Raw genomic sequence first — 21,818 nt, 5'->3', positions numbered from 1 at the left:
GGTCTTTATTTATTTTCTTGAATAAACACCCCGCCAAAAGCATATTATACATTTCTATTTGTAGTAGAATTTATTAATTGACAAGATAATATACAGGTTACAAATCATTTCGAAACAATTTTTACTGTATATTATCACTTTTCGATATTAAATGTGTTACCACATTTCACCCAAAAAATAAACGAATACCTCGAATAAGCGAATACTAATAAATACGGTATTGGAATTATCGTTCAAATGATTGTATGATCTCGATTGTGTTCCGAGGTATGTAAACGTTAAATAGACATTGTATACCGTATATAAAATAATCAAGAATAAAACTGGAATAATCGTGTATTAAATTTCATGACCGTGATCTTTAAGTGTTCCAATGTGTGTAAACGTTAAATGAAAATGTTAAACTAATATTCTAATTCAAATCTTGTCCGTAATGCAAATATTTCCTTTTTTATTTGGCCTAACGTTTACTATGTAACCCGAAGAAATAATTATAACTCTAAGTAATCTTAAAAGTTATACAGTACTGTACTGTCAACAACAGGACGACTGGTGGCGCTACATAGCGTCACCAAGAATTTACAGACCAATCCAAACAATAGTTTGAGGTAGTTGACAGCATGACAACGAAACGTCACTATTCATACTTTTTGCGTCTATTCTTTTATTTTAGTAATGATTATGTTGTTTATGTTGGCTCTGTGATTCAGATCAACGTAACATATACATTATGAATGTAAAAACAAAAAAGACGAAAATTTGTGAGAGATATTTTTATTCGTGTACGAATTTTATCGGACTACCTTCCAACACAAACACACAATATCGAAAACTGAAGCGATGGAGAAAGATAGAATTAAGTCAAAACCTAAACTATTTTATTATACCACAAATTAACCTTAAATAGTAAGTTCATTTACATAATTTATTATTATAATTAATTATACACCCTCTAAGTAAAACTACAATGCAATGATGATAAAAGACTGAACGTTACCAGAGAAATTAAGAATTACACAGTAATTATGAATTACACATTGCTATAAACGTTGATGTAAATTAATAGTATATTTTTCGGAATGCATAGGCCTGCTTATTTATACAAAATATATACTAATGTAGTTCATATTATACATACATTATTCGCCATCACTACATAAACCTGATAATTGAAAATAAACAACTTCACAGCATTCAAATAAAATGTTTCATTAATAAATAGCGATTACTCCTTTTGTATTATAATTATTTTTTATTAATAATTAATAATGTTCACTATGGTTTGAATATAATTGTAGTATTTTATTTAACCATACAAGTGTAGGCCTATGTCGTAAGCTTAATAAAGCTTTTTAATCTATATTTTTAATAATCGAATATGTTCACTGTTTTGTCTCCATTTGCCACTGCTACTCTACGTGGATTATGGGATATAATGCATAATCCTCGAGGATCGTTGATTCCATCTTCTGCTTTATCAATCCTTTTAATAAACTTTCCACTATTACTAAATAGCTGTAGTTTGTGGTCACTTGATATTATGATATTGTCATTATCATCAACTACTACTCCTGATGGGCTCTTCACCTTACCATCTTCATCGCCCTCATCGACAAGAACTTTAATAAACTTTCCTTCATTATCAAATAGTTTTAAGCAACTTTGTTTACAGTAAAGTACAAGAATATTTCCTTGTCTTGTAAGGTTGACATCAATGATATTTATAAATCCAGAACCCGTAGTATCACATTGTGCTATTTTCTTAATGTGTTTGCCACTTTCAATGTTAAACATGGCTAAATTCTTATTATTAGCTACATACATGACACGTGATGCTTCATCCACATGAATACCACGTGGATATATCAACTCTTTGTTATCAAATGATTTAACCACCTCACCATTCATAGTGCATAATGTGATGCATTTATTCCGATCATCACTGAATGCTATATTACCATTGTTCATTAGGAACATGCTAACGACACACACACATCCTGATAGTGTAACCTTACCAATGTATTTACCTGATTGCTGGTATTTGTGAATTGCATTGTCCAAACATGAAACAAGCAAGCAATCGTCTCCATATTTAACTACATCACGAACACCACGCCAACTATCTGAGGCTATTTGTATGCTGTTTAATAATCCTTCTTTCTCTACTTTAATAGTCATTGGTGACTTCTTAATGTGTTCACCATCAACTCTAACATCAACCTTGCAAATCCCTGCACTTGTACATCTACCTATCACAGTATAGTCACCATTGTCTTCTTCTTCAACTTGAACGATGATAGTTTCTCCCGTTGGTTGTGTCAATGTAGCTTTTAAGTCGTTTGCGTGTATTTCACATTCGTCAATTTTTATTATTTTAACTTCAATTGCTTGACCAGTTGTCATTCTCTCAGCTCCTCTTAATTCTAAACACTCTGCCCTTGATTGTGTTACAATTCCGATATCCTTCTGTAATGAATTAATTTGTTGATTGCTTTTAACAAATTTAATCTCAGCATTAACATCAGGTTTTGTTTTAGGTACTGCCTTGATCCTATCATCCAGTGCTGTGATGACGTCATTACTGGATAACATTGCCGTTGCTTCATTGCCCTTCCCTAAGTGATGGAGCAAATTGATGTTTGTATTGATATACGATATCGTCGTTGTAACATCCTCTATATCGGCATCAGTAGTCTTCCTCTTGATTTTGTACATAGCATCCACCTCAGTTTTTAATTTGTCTTCACTTTCTTTTATTCTTGTTACCAAATCCTTGACGTGGTTTTGAATTCCCTTCAAACTCTTTTCTCTGTTTTCATCTAGTTTCTTAACACGATCAGTCATTACTTTAAGATCATACTTTAATTTAGTTATACATCTTTTTGCCTTTCTCTCTAATCCTGCTGATGTTTGTTTAAATGTTTTAAACGCATCTTTTATGCTGATAGTCACGTGTTTGTCTTTTCCCTCCCATTCCTTGTGATCCATGATTGAACAGTGTATACAAATGGCAAGTTTGCATATTTTACAAAACACAGTTAAAGGTTCATTGTGGACAGAACACAGAGGCGGATGCATGGCATTTATTTCACTTACACTCATAGATCGAACATCTTCCACTGAATGCAACTTGTGGTTTTTACAAGCTGGAATGTTCTTATGAGCATCACTACAAATGTGGCACAAATATCGTCTGCACTCCTGACAGTAGGTTTTAGATCGACCTTCATTACCACAAATGCATTTTGTCTCATCTGTATTTGTAAACTGTTCAATTGTTTCTAACAAATTATTCAGAAACGTGTTGGGTGGTAATTTCTTTAGACCGCCCTCTGGAATCTGATCAGCTTTGGAGCAAGTTGGACAGCTTACTTTGTTAGTTTTCTTCAACCAGTTGTCAAGACAACTCAGACAGAAGCTGTGAAGACATGTTAAAGTTCTGGGTTCGGTGAGTCGATTAAAGCATATTTGGCACTCTAGAACCTTCTCATCAACATCTTCCAGAAATTTGGCCAATTCCCCACCGCCGCTAGCCATCTTGAAAATGATCTGTGAACAATTATTAAGTTACATTTATAGTGTTAAACAAACAGTATATATATCTATTTTTTTTTAATGTGCATGTATAGGAACGTTAATCTTTTATTTGTATATGTTCTAATTTCTTTTACTTTTTAGATAATCGAACCGCCGAAAGAGAGCCATGTATACGACGATTAACGTACGCATTGTCTACTCAAGACGGTAGCGTAACACATTTTTTTTCGGTTTAATATCCGTTAAAACAATTTGGCCAACATGACGTGCCATACATGTGTTTGAGCTGGAATCACATCTAGTTAAGAACATAGCTTGTAACGGAATACGAACAACGTAAAAAGATACAGTATAAATAACTAGATACAGTATAGTACTTAGGACAAATCTAGCACTCAGTCAATTTATAAGTATACATAATTGTTTTGTCATCATTTGTCACTGTAGGTGTACGTGGATGGTGTGATACGACTGATAAGGTCGGCTGTTATCAATCGTTTTTAATAAACTTTGTAATATCATTACTTACATAGTATAATTGTATGATATACTTATTACTATCCTTAACCCATTATTAGAGAGCTTTTTGATTTGTGACGAACTATGACCTACTGCATACTATTACGTCATTTTGGGCAATTGTAAAATTGATTTTTTCTTTCGTGACGACGACCGTACATCTAATAAATCTGTTGAAGTGCCTTCTATCATAATAAAATCCAAGGTCGTTGTCCCCTGGATCTAGAATCTCTAAAATTTGGTCAGACATCTGGACAAAAAATACAAACTAAACGTCCAGTCAACTTCGTAATGTTGCATTGTTTTGCTGTATTCCATGAAAAATGAATACGTTGTAGAATAGACCGCGAGAGAGGAAAAAGGTATTTGTTTTTCTTATGCACCAAGGGTTCTTTTGTGATAAAATATGATCCAAAATACAACCTTCCATAAAGCTACAATTCATATTGGAATATATGCGAATGGTGCCTCCATATTTGTAGATCGTAAATCGTTTAAAATATCGACAGCTCGCTATGTTATATATCTTGATTCCTGGAGTATAGTAAGGGAAAAGCTATAAGAACTCTTTGTAATACAATGACTACTATTTAACTTTAAGTAGTACTTACCTTTGAATAATGTTTGAGATTTGTTAGATATCTAGTGACGAGGCGTTTTGAAGACAGACAGGTTAGGCTTACTGTGGACCACGTTGAGTGGTGTGATCGAATGATTTTAATAAGTCTCTACAGTAGAGTTTGTATGTATGTAACTCGTGTAGATTACAGTAATTCGTTCTTTTTGTACAATCTAACAAGATAACATCTGTACTTTACTCTGGATACCAGACAATGTATACATGATTGTTACTATAGGGATGTATACGCACAGGTTTGAAGTGTTTACATTGATAATCTGCCACAATTAACACACTTATCCCAAAGACATAACAATATCATATTTTTTGCTTAGGGTACTTTATTAGATGCAGACTTTCATAATCATTTGATGCCCAGTATGTGTACTCTAAATGCAGATTTTCTAACATGGCCTAGCAAAACTCCGTTATTTTAGAAACACTGGTCTTGATGCCCAGTGTGTGTACTTTAAGTGTGCATTCTTTAACCACAATCCTTATGTAAGCTTGTTCCCCTCTAACTTGGCCTAGCAAAACTCCGTTATTAACATGAACAAAGCGCCGGTGTTGGAGACCTGGTGTGTAAACTCCGGAGTTTTGCTAAGCGAACGAATTACATGTTAGGAGGGTGCAGCTTTCTAATTCATACTCTGTATCAACCGGTCTCATATCGACTCATAGACACATGTTGTTTGCGTAATCTGGCAAAGAGTGTACATTTCAATTTTCAATATTTTCAATTATTTTCTTATTGATAATCGTGAGAACCTCTTCTCAATACAATACCAGGTACGTTTATTTGTAATGTGAAAGCTTACATACAAACATGTACTAAAGTGCTATTGAACATTGTTCTTAAAAATAATACAAATCGAACGTCTGCTAAATCAAGTCTAGCGCAACTTTCGTTGAGTTTTAGAGGGCGCTGTACACATTTGTAATAGTGAATACAATAAAGTAGATAGTTTACTTTATAAACATCACATTTCACATTACATTAGTTTAGTTACTGTCATGGTAAACGTAACTACCCAATACATACCAAAATGAGGTTATTACATTTATAACTTAATGTCACACCTCATTAAAAAGCTAACTTTGTTTATCTCAGGGCATTTTAGTAATAGAGTTTAAATTTAATTGTATCCATAAGGATAGCCCTAGGATTAACACCATACAACAACACAAACTAAGGCTAAGCCAGTGGCGATCCACAGGGCTCGCTTGGCTATCGTGTGCTAACCTCAATGGTGCGTAACGTGACAGTAATGTTTCTGTCTGTATTCTTTATTATTAATATTGTTTGTTATAATTTGTAATAATGTTTGAAATAATCTTGTTGTCGAACCTTAAGAGGTCAATCGATTATCAACGAGTATTTATATTTTAAACATTTAAATCATTTTTTATCATGACATACTTTTATCATACTTATAACTGTGTATAAAAAGGTACCTCATTATGTATGAATGACTAAATATTTTTGTATAAATGTCTACATTCTATGTTCACTTGTCACCTTGTTTCTAATTTCAATTTTAATGTCCCAATTCATAGACTTTGTTCAAAATCAATATTACATGTGCACCGTGTTAATGTGTATGTAAGAATGGTATTAAACTGTGTTTGTTTGTTATATATCTTTTACTGTACCTTTTCTAAGTTTAAGTATATTTTCCATGAATTAGTTAACACTGCTGCCAATCTATATATTAGATTAACTATTAGGCTTTTCTTTTTTTAATTTTTTTATATGTGTGTTTTTATATTTATATCTATATTATTTCCATCCTGTAATTGGTGTATACACTGTTGGATGTGAACTATTAAATAACAAATCATAGCACATTCACTACATCCGTTCATGGGTAAGAATAGTAATTTAATAAAAAGTGAGTATAATGTTCACTTTCTTTTTTAATCTGATCGTTTATCACTTTGAGTTTGTATTTTATTTTGTAGGCATATAGCCATTTCGCTAATTAATATAATTATAAGTTACATTTGATTAAGTATGATTGAGTAATGAGTATACCTAACCCCAGTCATCACATTGTATTCTTTCCTTACAATTGTGTATAATCTTGAGTTCAGATAGACGTTAATGTATGTAGCAGAATTAATTGGTTGATTACCGGTACTACGCCTTCCTACATTAGAGTAGTAGAGAACAAATAACTTGTAAATATACTACTTTGTGACAGTATTGGGACAGGTTAGACGAAAACAATTTTGCTTAGAATGCAATAGCATTATATCTTTGAAAAGTATAATCACGCAGCAGTGGTAATGTTCATTCAAATACATGATGAATGAAAGAAAAATATAAAAAAAATTATAAATTATAAAAAAAAAAATTTAATGAACCAATTTCAGAAAAAAAATTAAACAAAAAGGTAGAAGTAATAAAAGTAACAAAGTGTTAAAAATGAATATGAAATTACTTGCATTTAAAAATAAAGTGTTTTATGGAATCAATTTTACAACGACAAACTTTCAACACCCTTTACCGACTACTACCTATGCCATTAGAATATCATACTCTGGTAGCATTTCCTTTCCTTTTCTAAGTTTTTCAATTAATGATTGTAATTCACCCCTATTTTCAATTTTGAAGATCAAATCCCATTGGTCTTCTGAACCAACACTGTACCAGCGGTCGATCATAACCTTTGTTTCATGGCTTATTTTAAAACCAAAGTTGATTAAATTTTGTCGACGTTTCGTGAATTTAGAGACGACAACATTCTGAAATCCTTCAAATGATGGTACCCTCCTCTTGATTTTTTATTCTAAACCCACTAAACCACTCAAATAGACAGCTTCAATTAGAACTGGCACATCAGATTTGCTGAGAATCCCTGGTCCAACAAGGAGATTTAGCAGAGCATGTGGATCGGTTCCATTCTGTATTGCAATTAACGATGTTTGGTTTTTGAACTCATTTAGTAGTAACTTCAGGAGACTAACATAGCCGTATGTTTCCCAAAATAAATCAACATCGACAATCAACTGTTCAAAATATTCTGTAGAATATTCTTTAAAAGTATAAAAATAATATAGGGGGTGTTAATATTACCTGATTCTCATATTGTATTTATTATATGAAATGACATTATTTGTATAATAGAAAAGTCAATTTTTCTAAAATATTGGACAATTTGTAGATATAGTATTGAAAATTGGACCAAAGTATTATCACATATTAATTAATGTTATACACTAGTAAAATATAATTTTACAACGCTAAATAAACTTACCTGTTGCTGGTGATACTCTATCCATTAAAAGTTCTTCTGTTACGAAAAGTATAGTGCATTTTTTTGGTCTAATATTTTTTATGGTTTTTATTGTTTTTGTCGATTTATGCTTGGTTTTGTATATGCATGCATTGATGCAAATTTATTAACTTGTGAAATACATAGACCAAATCAATTACGAGAACTTGGTTTGATTACAATTTTATTGTATTATTATAGTATTAGATAGCAATTTGGAATTTTGTTTCCTTTTCAAAAAGATAAAACATTCAAACATGCATTATATATTGTATACCTTCATGCAGCGTTTATGGAAATAATCTTTCTCATTCTCTTACCTTTTAATTTCATACTTTGGCAAATACATTCATACTGAAGTTGATCGATCCGTAACTTCCATTCCAAAATAAACGCAGACCAATGTTCTTTAGGAACTAATACTTTAACTAAATATCTCATAAGTCTTCCTCTCATATACAAGCTCCATATGAAGAATAAAGCTCTCAAATGTAATGTAGACAGATATACTGTTACAGACTTCTGTTCAAGTGCATTCACGGTAAATCCAATTTCCCCTATCAATTCTACTAGTTCTTTAACTTTGTTACTTTGTTGTAGCATATTATTTGCATGTACGACATCTTTTCCACAAAAAATGTCTTGAAAAATGTCTGCAATATACTGTGGATATGGTGGACCTTTAGTGCTCTCGATATGCACTATCAGAACATCTAAAATGTTAAAATGAAATGATAAATGATTAAACTTTTTTGTATGTATAGTTTTTCTTTTATAACACAACAGGTAGGGTTTGTATCATTATAGATACACAATAATATTGGTGACTAAGGAAAATTTGTTCAGTGTAGGCCCTATTTATTTTTTGATTTCAGTTAATTTTAAATAATGCTTACTTGTAGTAGCAGATGATGTGGCAGGTGGTCTTGTTGGTAATGTCAAACTCTCAACTCCTTTTAACTCTAAACAGTCGCCTGCTCTTGATTGTGTAACAATTCCAATATCATGCAATGAAGTGATTTGTTTATTGTTTTTCATAAAGTTAATGCCTGTATTAACATCAGGTGTTGTTTTGGGCACTGCCTTGATCCTATCACTCAGGGATGTAATGACGTCATTACCGGATAACATTGCCGTTGCTTCATTGCATATTTTACAAAACACAGTTAAAGGTTCATTGTGGACACAACACAGAGGCGGATGCAAGTCATTGATTTCACTTGCACTCATAGATCGAACATCTTCCACTGAATGCAACCTGTGATATTTGCTCGAATGTTCTCATGATAATCACTACACTCTTGGCACAGATATTGTCTGCAATCCTGACAGTAGGTTTTAACTTGATTTTCTTTTCCACAAATACATTTTATCTGATCTGTATTTGTAAAGTGTTCAATTGTTGATAATAAATCATTCAGAAACGTGTTAGGTGGTAATTTCTTTAGACCGCCCCCTGGAATCCGATAAGATTTGGAGCAAGTTGGGCAGCTTACTTTGTTAGTTTTCATCCATATCTTCTAGAAATTTGGCCAAATCACCACCGCTAGCCATCTTTAATCTGAGAAAAAATAATAATTTACCTTCAATATAGGTAATTTTCCTTTAATATTGTAAATGAATTTGCAAAAGTTATAATCGTTCAATTTTCTGTGTTGAAATTTTGTTTGAATAACGTAAATTTGAAAAGAATGTACAGTTATTGTAATGAATGTTTTCAAAAACGTTTCTAATCTATTAATTATTATCATCATTATGGTTAAAAAAATCTTTATATCGAAAAATACAGACCCAATTGCTCTGGCATTAAAAAATATTAAACAATTGTGCAGTGCTGATATGAAATATAGACATGGTTTTGTGATTATATTGTGCCAAAAGATCGGGATCGGGCTCGCTTCGCTCGCGTACCATCTAGGTCGTGCCCACAGATGGTTCTCGAATACATAGTAATTTCAACGTTAAACAACTGGCGATTTCAAATGTACGTACCGCAGTACAATAACAATTTACAGGAACGAATAAATAGACACGGTGATTTATGTACTAAAACTAGCACCCTGGGAATTACTTCCGAAAGAGAAACTTGCCACCAAATGAGACCAATTATTTGAGTCAAATATAAACAATCTTAATTTTAGTTTTGTATGTAACATTCGGATTTAGGGATGGGAAAGAGGATGGGTGCAAAGAGAAACAATTTTAAATATATTCTTTATCCATTTTGTAACGAAATATTAATTGTTTGTTTTACAAATAATATATCACTAAACACAGTAAAACATTGCGATGTAATACTTGAAATTGTCACTGCATAGTCGATTGAAATAAAACAGGACATGACGATACATCACTACGACGTTTATATTTGTTTAAATAACAGTAATAATTAATAAACACACGTTAATAAGCAACTGTCAGTAATAAAGTTTATTTGTACATATTTATAATAATGTAAAACGATTTGTGAAACTTACTCTATTCGGGGCAAATCATAAAGTCAATAAATATTAAATTATCTAACTCAACATAATTAGTAGGCCTAATGGTTTTCAATTGTTTCTTAGAGCCAATTCATACCTAAGTTGGTTCCTACCCACCCACCAAAGTTATTCTGCGTTTAGAGCATGTAATCCTTCCTACCGTAGGCCTATCCTCTACTGGCTTTACAACGCTACTCATGCCAGTGAGGGGAGGGTGGTGGTGTGGGTGGTTTAACTGCAATAATAAAGCTTTGTACATAATAGACGGCGACTGAAAACGCTAGCTCATTATCCGTTAAAAAAAACCTAGAGAAAAGAAAAGAAAAGAAAATCTGTCTGTCTTCAACATTGTGATTCTGTACTCCAGCTATTCAACCGGTTTTCAGCTAATAAAAACAATTATCGTAGGAGGAGATAGGAAAATGCGCAGCATCCTCGTATTATTGTGTGCCGGTATTTTTCAAGATGGACTTTCATTAGACAGTGTATTACCACGATCGGAAAACACCCCTATTTGGGGCAAATCGTTCAACCTAAATTCGTTTTAATTTTCAATAACTAATTATCTAACTCAATTTAATTAGTAAACAGGGTTACATCAGGTGGTTAAAATCAGTACCGAAATCACGAACCAACTTTATATGCCATCGAGTAAAAATTTGAGAAGTAAGGCGTAATTTACTGAATGTTGCCCTTACGTAAATTTATATATAGATGATCACATAACCATATTATAGGCAACATCTTGTATAAGTCAAAGATGCTCTGAGATGAGTAGTAGTAATAATAAAGTAGTAGTAATGCATCCTGAGATGAGTAGTAGTAATGAGTTCAGTCTTGTTTATTTTTAATTCATTTATATGTAACTTATTTTCTATGGACCAGAGATTCCGAAAGATTGAACCAAAAGAAATGAATAAATAAACGTTTAGAAGGAGTGTTTTATGTTCTCAAGCAGATGAAAAATTCTTATCATTATACTACCATATTTTGAGAGAAGGGCATAACTTTCGAAATTGAGATTTTTGTTTGATAGGACTCACTTGTCTATAAATATAAAACTTATAATAATATTTTGGGCTTATACATAATCTGAAAAAGGCCTCAAATACAGCAATTGTTCGCTTCACTTCACCAATTAAGCAAAGCCAAATATCATTGACCAATCAGATAGCAGCATGATGAATATATTATGAGACAGATTATGCTCTGATGAGAAAAGCTTCTTTCATAAATTGTGTATTTTTTTACCTGCAAATTATCTGATCTAAATTACATTTATAATTTATTTCAGCTAAATGTACTAATGTTTTGGCAAATGTTTATCAAAATCAACCAAAATAACTGAAAAGTGCCATGTTTTCGAAGTAGGGCCTATGTCCAGCCACAAATAAAAAAGGTTGTATCTGCAAGTTGACTCCCAAAAATAAAAACAAAATAATTGAAGAATTAAAACATATTTTTAAATATATCAGATATTCTTTTAATAATGTATTTCTAAAAATATTCAATTGAAAATAAAATACTACATGCAATAAACGTCTTAGTCAATTACTCAGAAGTAGCTTTTTGTAGATAAGCCTTCTTCTAGTAGGACAGTATACTTCTCAAATAGATAATCGATTGAGTGAAGAAGATTGGAGACGACCCAGAGGTTAATGACTAAACCTGGAGAAACTTGATTTGTTCTTCGGCGTTTATTTATTAAAACCGAGGAAATGCCGTTAATTCACGAAAGTATCTATATATAAATTATGGTTAATTCTGACATAGGCGAGCACAATGGAAAAACTTCGGTATAAATCTCCGCCTTGGATACCTACCTTATCTATCTTAGATGTACCGCGAAACGTAGATTTGATAACATTAGTTTTCAGTACTACGCTATTGTTCCATATTTCTATCTTAGGAAGATATTATAAATGGTTTTATAACAACATTTTTTATTTCATCAGTATATTTTCAATTCAATTTCAATTGTACGCGGGTCGAAGTAATTTCCGGGTTCACGATAAGTTGGCCGTTAGTGGCTATATAGCCATTTTAGTTTTTGTTTATTTTCGGATGGGACCGCGCGTGTGAAGGTTCGGTAGTTAAAAAATAAAAATTATACTGCAAATTAATAAAGATCAAATTAAATATACGCCATAAAGCATCGGAATATATTGTGGGGAATAGTATTGTAAAATTACATAGGGAGATCTGATGATAAGACATTTTGTTTAAAATCGAGTGAAATCCCGATAGCCGAGTTTTATTGAGTAAGCTGGCAGGAATAACTGTAGGCTATCTGTGTCCTGTTAGGACCAGGATGTCTGTTCATGTTGCAAGCCGTCGAAAACGTCTTCTTGCCGAATTAAATAATGTATTAATTATTAGGATGACATTTATTTTAATAAACGCCTCAATAAAACATCACTTTAAATAATAATCGCCCCCCCCCCCCCCCACCCCCACCCCAACTTGACATTTATTTTAATAAACACCTCCCCAATAAACACCACTTTTAAAAATAATCGCAACGGTAATAAGAATATAGAATCTATGTTATTCCTTATGACCATTTACACACAACACGGAGCGGACGGGCGGTTTCCGCTCTGGACAACTGATACAAATTATACGTGGGACAAGCTATGCTGTTTCCGCTTACCATTACCACTCGTCTGTGTAAATTGGCCTTAATACATACCCGTGATATTATTGAATGTTTACATATATATTGTAGTGCGGGATGAAGATGATTTATTTTATACTAATATACGATACTAAAAAACGGTGCACTATACTACACACCGAATACTACAAAATATACTGAACTTATTAACTAACTTACCTTTTGATGTTCTCATTATGTTATTGTTTGATAGTTGTGACAGACCCAATTTCTTTCAGATCTAAATAAAATGGCTCTGATGTGAATGAATAGTGTTGTATTGGTGGTTTTTGTAGCGTTGGTGTAGTTGTGTAGACTAGCATGATTGATTCTTTTATGTACAGTCTATTGGTAAAATAACACAACATTATTGTGCTTTACCCGGAAGCATTTGAATATTATTATATACTTAATAAGGCACCATGATTGTTATAGAAAAGAGTTATTTTTATCCCACTCTCAAACTTGGATTATAAAGAATACAATGGGCAGCGTTGGCTGTATAACAGAAAAGCCATACCCTGGTAAAACAAATCTATTTACTATACCCATGATCATATCTTTCAAGGGAAGTGGTTATAGGCTGGCGATACTTGTTATTAACATCAACTAACCAACTACCTGTAATACTGGTTAACCAAACACATCAAAACAGTTTAAAAACGTAAATGAATAATATTGTATAATTATCGTTTTTGTTGAACAGAATCAGCCATAACCTAATGATTCCAATAAGTTCTTGCACCATTTTTAACCTTAACATTATTCCTAATTTTATCTATATGGGGGAACCACACCGTGGTTCGTTCTGTGAAATGGAACAAGTGTGAAGATAGCTTAAACTTGTCTTTAAATTATTCTTGGAAGAATTGATATGATTATTAATATTAGAAATCATTTTAGAGGTAGTAGGCATACAAACAGGTTGCATGGAATGATTAGTATACACCTAACCATCTGCATATAGAGCCTTTCGTTTTTTGTCAGGTTTTCCTTCAGAACTGACTTCATAAAGCTACGTTGAGGGGCAATTTGTTTTTGCAGCATGCCTTTTCTCCTATGAATGAACTACAGTAATAATAGCCGCGGTGTGTAGTTACTGGCAGTGTGTACAATTATTCTAAGGAATATCATTTTACGATTGTATGTATTTACTAGTGATATCTTTAGCTTGTGGAGTGACTTATCCCTTTATCCAAAACTCAGTTTGTAAATTTAAAAAGAGAGATGCATGTGTGTAACTGAAATTGGAGTTTATTTCATTTTATTTCAAATAAACATTTCTTCCTTTAACATCAGAAAACAAATAAGTAATGAATTAAGAGTACATTTTATAATGACTGTGAAAGTATAGAGGAATCAATTAAAGGAAGTAGGCCAATACTTCAGCAGTAATTCCTTGCTTTGAGAATAAACATATATTTGTTTGATTTTAAATATTATTACGAATATAATTTGTTTAGCAATGTAAAGCTGCGTATATACATCGTGAGTTAATATTTGTATGATGCGTATAGTTTCTGTTCGCAAGTACACGAGTATACCACGTGTTTTATGCAAGGAGTTATAACTCTTTGGTTTGAATGATTTCAAATAGCACTGTACCTTAAATCATTATTAAATGTCAAATGTCCAACATAAAATATTGAATTTTAGGATCAAGGTGATACTGTACTGTAAAAATATAATCGGAAGCAGTGTTCTCCCAATATACAGTATATAGTCCGCCGCGGCAAATTAAACGAAGTACCGACTTATTGATACTATTATATGTAATTAATCTACAATTCGAATGCTCTTGGTCTATGTTTTAATGGCTAGGCCTAATCTATCACTAGATCTGTGTTTTTTATGTACACTTTTCTTACACCATTTTAATACCGGTTGGAGCGCCAATTTAGTCAAAAAAATCTTGATGGCAAAATTAAACCTCCCTGAGTCATTTAACAATAACGAGCACATCAATCTCAATATTCTTTCAAATATTCAGAATGCCCAACTGAATTTTTCAAAATTTGTTCTGCGCGTCTACGAGAGCCTAATCACCTTACATTAAATTGGTACCGATAACAGAGGTAGGCCCTATTGGTTGTTCTATTCATGTCGAGAAGTTTTAAATCCCATTCCTCCATTATTCATCAACATGTTTGTATTTATTAAAATCAATTGGATCACCGTTCAATGGTGTAAACAAAAATTAACTGTTCAACAAAAAAAAGAAGTTAGTTTTACGTCCCCTTCTTTTATCTATTGTTGGAGCCAACATTATATTATTTTTAGGAATTTTGTTATAAATAAAATACAGTATTTATTCAAGTAAATGCCGAGCTTTGAATAAACACCTTCCTCGAATAAACTCCCCCATAGAACAGCATTTTGAATAAACTCCTCGGGCTTTTATTTATTTTCTCCACTATGTATGTCCCCGCCACATGCATATTATATACATTTCTATTTGTAGTATAAGAATTCATTGATTGACAAGATCTACAGTTTACAAATTATTTTGATACACTTTTTACTGTATATTATCACTTTTCGATATTAAATGTGTTTATTATTAAACCCAACAAAATAAACGCCTCCTCTGAATAAACGGGCGTTCATTCGAATAACTACGGTATTGGAAAAATTATTGTATGATCTTGATTGTGTTCCGAGGTATGTAAACGTTAAATAAACGTTTTATACCATATATACAAAATGGGGATAAAACTGAAATAATCTAGTCTAATTATAAATGTTATGACCGTGATCTTTAAGTTCCAATGTGTGTACATGTTAAATGAACATTTTACTACATTTTTACTTCTACTATTCTAATGGTACGTCAAAATAGCTATTACTACTAGAAACAAATTCAAATCTTGGCCGTAATGCAAATATTTTTTTTTTTTTTATTTGGCCTACCGTTTACTATGTAATATAAATAAATAATTATAACCCTAATACTAATAATTAATCTTACAAGTTACACAGTACTGTACATGTCAACAACAGGACGACTAAAGATTTTACAGACCATTCTAAACAGTAATTTGAGGACGTTGATTTTTTTAGGAAACGAAACGTCACTAAGATATTTATACTCTTTTCCAGTTTGTATTTTATTCGAAACCAGATGAATGTATTTGTTTATGTTTGGTCTACAAACATTTAAAAACATTGTGATTCGGATCAACGCAACATAGACATTATGAATGTAAAACAAAGAAAGACGATAATTTGTGACAGATTTTTATTTTCTACGAATTTCGTCCATAAAAGTGTATGTCGCAAGCTTAATGAAGCCAAGCTTATTAGTCATTATTTAATAATTGAATATTTTCACTGTTTTGCTTGCACGATTTGCCACTGCTACTCTACGTGGATTGTGTGATATGATGCATAATCCTCGAGGATAGTTGATTCCATCGTTTGCTTTATCAATCCTTTTAATAAACTTTCCACTATTACTAAATAGCTGTAGTTTGTGGTGACTTGATATTATGATATTGTCATTATCATCAACTGCTACTCCTTGTGGGTCCTTTACCTTACCATCTTCATCGCCCTCATCGACAAGAACTTTAATAAACTTTCCTTCATTATTATATAATTTTAAGCAGCTTTGTGTATAGTAAAGTACAAGAATATATCCTTGTCTTGTAAGGGTGACATCAATGATATTTACATATTGAAACCCAGTAGGCCTAGTAGCACTATGTGCTATTTTCTTAATGAGTTTGCCACTTTCAATGTTAAACATGGCTACATTCATATTATCAGCTACATACATGACACGTGATGATTCATCCACATGGATACCATTTGGATTTGTCAACTCTCCCTTACCAAATGAGTTAACCACCTCACCATTCATAGTGCATAATGCGATGCATTTATTATGACGAACACTGAATATTATATTACTATTGTTCATTAAGAACATTTTGTTGACACGCATACCTTTTGATAGTGTAACCTTACCAATGTATTTACCTGATTGCTGGTATTTGTGAATGGCATTGTCACAACATGAAATAAGCAAGCAATCTGCTCCATATTTAACTACATCTTGGACATATTTAACACCAATCACACTATCCGGGGCTATTTGTATGCTGTTTAATAATCCTTCTTTCTCTACTTTAATAGTCATTGGTGACTTCTTAATGTGTTCACCATCAACTCTAACATCAACCCTACAAATTCCTGCACTTGTACATCTACCTGTCACAGTATAGTCACCATTGTCATCTTCTTCTACTTCAGTGATGATAGTTTCTCCTGTTGGTTGTGTCAATGTAGCTTTTATGTAATTTGCATGTATTTCACATTCATCAGTTTTTATTATTTTAACATCAATTGTTGGCAATGTCATACTCTCAGCTCCTCTTAATTCTAAATAGGCTGCACTTAAATGTGTTACAATTCCGATATCCTTCTGTAATGAATTACTTTGTTGATTGTTTTTAACAAATTGAATCTCAGCATGAACATCAGGTTTTGTTTTACGTACTGCCTTGATCCTATCATCCAGTGCTGTGATGATGTCATTACCGGATAACATTGCCGTTGCTTCATCGCCCTTTCCTAGGTGGTGGAGCATATTAATGTTTGTATTTATATACGATATAGTTGTTGTCACATCCTCTATTTCGGCGTCAGTCGCCTTCCTTTTAATTTTGTGAATTGACTCAACTTCACTTTTTAATTTGTCCCCACTTTCTTTAATTCTTGTTACCAATTCCTTGACGTGATTATCAATTACTCTCAAACACTTTTCTCTGTTTTCATCTAGTTTCTTAACACAAGCAGTCATTACTTTAAGATCATCTGCCAATTTAGCTGTACATGTTTTTGCCTCTCTCTCTAATCCTGCTGACGTTTGTTGAAACGTTTTAAATGCATCCGTTATGTTGATGGTCACGTGTTTGTCTTTTCCCTCCCATTCCTTGTGATCCATGATTGAACAGTGTATACAAATGGCAACATTGCATATTTTACAAAACACAGTTAAAGGTTCATTGTGGACAGAACACAGAGGCGGATGCATTACATTGATTTCACTTGCACTCATGGATCGAACATCTTCCACTGAATGCAACTTGTGATTTTTACAAGCTGGTGTGTTCTGATGATGGTCACTACAATCGTGACACAAATATCGTCTGCAATCCTGACAGTAGGTTTTACCTTGACGTTCCTTTCCACAAATACATTTTATTTGATCTGTATTTGCAAATTGTTCAGGTGTTCCTAATGTATGGTTCTTGGATTGACCTGTAAAAAAATAATATTTTACCTTCAATTTGTAAAACTAAGAGCTATTTTGCTTTTATTGCAGGTTATCCGAACTTGGCGGATAACTATTGTGATTGTGAGTATCTTTTTTTGTAATCCGCACTTGGCGGATAACCATAGTGATTTTGTGATTGTCAGGATCTATTTGGTTATCCGCACTTGGCGGAAAACCATTGCGATCTCATTTTGTCTGTATTATTCCTTTTTTTCTATTTGTCGGGAAGGTTTCTTAAATGTAATGATATATGTTATTCTATGATCAATAATAATTTCTGAACCAAAAGACATTTTCAATGAATCTTGACAAAAGTATATTTTATAAAATTGGAAAAAATTTATGAAATAAAAAGTGTGTGCTATGCAATGTATTACGCACGCACGCGCATTTAACAATTACAAATTCGCAAAATAATTTCTAATAAATATTACATACGAGTATTTAAAAATTGTCATAATTGTTGGTAATTGCTGTATATAGCGTAGAACAAATCGTAGTAGACAGAATCCTGCACTGTAAACATATTTACTTCAGGTCATAAAATGACGTAATAAATTTTCTGCGTACCTGTACGTAACATATTAACGTACATGCATGTTGCCTTTGTGCGGGTAACCTAGCCATTCCAAAGTGGCGATTTCAAATCTGTTTTGCTATCCGCACTTAACACGGATAACCATTCTTTTTTCCAAGCACCAAATTCTTATTTTGTTTTTTTCAATTGTTTTTTCTCACGTTTCTTTAAAACTAGCGTGTTTCATGCACAATAAATTATACGCGCACGCACATTTATAAACAATTTTGCGCACGTTTCATGTCATTTTGAGCATTTTAAAGTTTTCTAAATTTTTTACACACAGCTCGTAGTTAAAATTGTGAAAAATCAATTTTTACTCAATTTTGCGCCGGCTCAAGTTTAAATGTAGTCTAGATTAGTATTTCGATGATATGCCCTTACCTGTTGATTTTCTTAGATAATTAGAAATGTCTTCAATTTTTTTATCACAAAGTATTTGTTTGTATTCCAAATCAAAAAGCATACTCCAAGCATCTTTATAATTCTCCGATGGATTATTGTGCATTGTATCTATTTTATCAATATCTGCTTGTTTCAATGTATTTCCGAACGTTACAATTCGTAGTCGATACGGGGTGAATTTTGAAATTTCGCACTCTTTAGCTTCAGAAAAATATTGTGGTAGAAGGTTGATGACACCAAACTGCTGGGTTACTTTTATTGTTTCATAAAGTAACGCCCGATTTCCAGGGCTTATTTCTCCAGAACTCCTCAATTCATTCAGTAAGTCAGACGTCTTACGTGCTTTGTCCAAGTTTGCAACTGTTATTAGATCTTGGTATAACACTTTCAGCTTTGTTAAGAGGCCTTGTTTGTCAAACCAATCTGAAAGTGTCACTAAGTCCTGATTAAATTGATAATCTGGAAAATTGATAAAATATTAAAATAAAGCATGTTAAACATAAAATACATAAAAACATTTTAAAAATTACTCGCTGCAACAAAAAAACAATTTGGGTTATTACCGTACCGTTTGCCATGTTAATTGTTTTTCTTCATTTCTGAAAAATATAAATGTTGTATTTAGAATAACTAACGTCAAGCTGTTATCAACTTCGTTGAGGATAATCATTGTGATTGTGAGGTTTCTGCAATTAGTGGCGTTTTCCAAAACTTGTAAACAGAACATATACAGTTATTAACAGTAGTTAGAGTTGTACAACGTAAATTACGGGCGATTTAATGAAAGTCAATGATTGATCACAATTTAAAAACGAAGACATATATTATTTTCAACTTTATATAAAGTAAAAATGGCGTATTCCACAAGAAATTTTACGTGCACGCACATTTAAAAATTAAAATTGCGACACATCAATTTCTAGCGTAGAAAAAATCATGTTCTAAATGTTATTGTTTCATAAAGTAACGCCCGATTTCCAGGGCTTATTTCTTTTAATGTTGATTAAATGTTCAACCAGTTGAATAGGACAGCCAGGCAGGCACGTATTCGTTATAAATAATTAAAATAAAGTGTTTTTAACCTACTCTTCTGAGAAAACGAGCGTTGACAAAGTAACGGTTAACTTGTAAAAGATACTTACCTAACATTCTTGCCTTCCAAGGTCCAAGATCCAATCTTAACGAGGGTTAACCACGACTGTTTTCTACATCACGTCTTAAGCCTAAAATAATTGTTAAGAAGCACACCATAGCTTATCCGTCCGTGAGCTATTTGCCGTTAGATGTGCATACACAATTTTTAGAAATAACACCTAGGTGTTATTTTTAAAAATCTCTGCACAGAAAGTCTTAGTTTTAAATTCTCTCAAGTGCTCTAAGTTGAAATACAATGGTTCTTTTATGAATTATTAGTGTAGTCATGCTTCCTTCCTGTGACGTTTAATTTCTATTAGACTTTGTTTTGTCTATGTACAGTTTATTGACAAAACACAATGTTGTGCTTTACCCGACGGAAACGTTTACAAGTATAGGCTTTATATAAGACACCACAATGATTATACTAAAAGGTTAATTGGTTATTTTTACGCTACTCTCAAAGAGGGCTCTCATACTATGGCTTTGTTTGTCTGTAGGTTTAACATATTTAAATTGATTACATTGATAAACTACTAAATAATCACATATTCCAAAGTAATGACAATACCGTATTTCTACTTTATTAACTTTGATTAAATTCATAAGTATTCTTATTTAATGACCACACCACCGTGAAACCACTTTGTAGACGTCTGGTGTTTGTTTTGTATGTATTGTATTGTATTATATGTTCTTGTTTATTTATTGGATGTTTGGCATGTGAACGTAAATTATTAAAAAGTTTGTATGAATGTTCAAACTTATTTATTTGAGAAAACCTAAATGCAGTGTGTGTCATTAAACATATCATCTTCGCAATTGTGTATAACATTAACCAACCATCGGCACAAAAGTCACCCATTTTTTTTAATCAAGTTTTTTATGCAAAATAGATTCATTTCATAAAGCCTATGACGTCAACACGAAACTTTTATTTATTCGGACAGTCGGTCCATGTCGACGTGTTTTAGCATCAACCTACTTTTTTGAATTATTTAAATTACAGTTTTGTTTTTATTACATTTCTAAACATGTTGTGGTGCCTAATATTTTAATAAGCATAAGCCTCAATCATCAAAACATAATTAATAAGTAAAATGTTTACGTCATCTATATCAAAACACAATTAATCTTATTAAGATGTAATTAATTATTTTTCTACGTTTAAAAAAAATTACAAGATAAATTACAATATTTCACTCGCTCTCCATCTAGGAAGTGTAGACGATGATTCTCGGATTGATAGTGACTCGAGTAAAAAGGTTTTAGAAAGACGTTGGACGTTTTCTGTCGGTTACCATTATTGAAATGCTTGATAATCGTAAA

General features: G+C 32.3%; 2 protein-coding genes across 2 annotated transcripts; both read right to left on the bottom strand.

Moving 5' to 3' along the window:
* Positions 1-1,365: 1,365 nt before the first annotated feature.
* On the bottom strand, positions 1,366-3,537 carry LOC144835389 (tripartite motif-containing protein 2-like). Its single transcript, XM_078690473.1, has one exon. The coding sequence runs from the start codon at positions 3,535-3,537 to the stop codon at positions 1,366-1,368; it is 2,172 nt and encodes a 723-aa protein (XP_078546599.1).
* Positions 3,538-6,194: 2,657 nt separating this feature from the next.
* On the bottom strand, positions 6,195-9,230 carry LOC144835788 (uncharacterized). The gene is made up of 3 exons (XM_078690873.1): positions 8,850-9,230; positions 8,274-8,666; positions 6,195-7,713 (listed from the first exon to the last, which is right to left on the bottom strand). Exons 1-3 carry the CDS (start codon positions 9,181-9,183, stop codon positions 7,463-7,465), a joined length of 978 nt encoding a protein of 325 aa, XP_078546999.1. The 5' UTR covers positions 9,184-9,230; the 3' UTR covers positions 6,195-7,462.
* Between the last annotated feature and the right edge of the window lie 12,588 nt (positions 9,231-21,818).

The sequence above is a fragment of the Antedon bifida genome, chromosome 2, assembly GCF_963402885.1.
Source record: "Antedon bifida chromosome 2, ecAntBifi1.1, whole genome shotgun sequence".
NCBI classification, from domain to species: domain Eukaryota; kingdom Metazoa; phylum Echinodermata; class Crinoidea; order Comatulida; family Antedonidae; genus Antedon; species Antedon bifida.
Note: the sequence above shows the minus strand (reverse complement) of the source record. Positions and strands in the feature narration are given on the sequence as shown.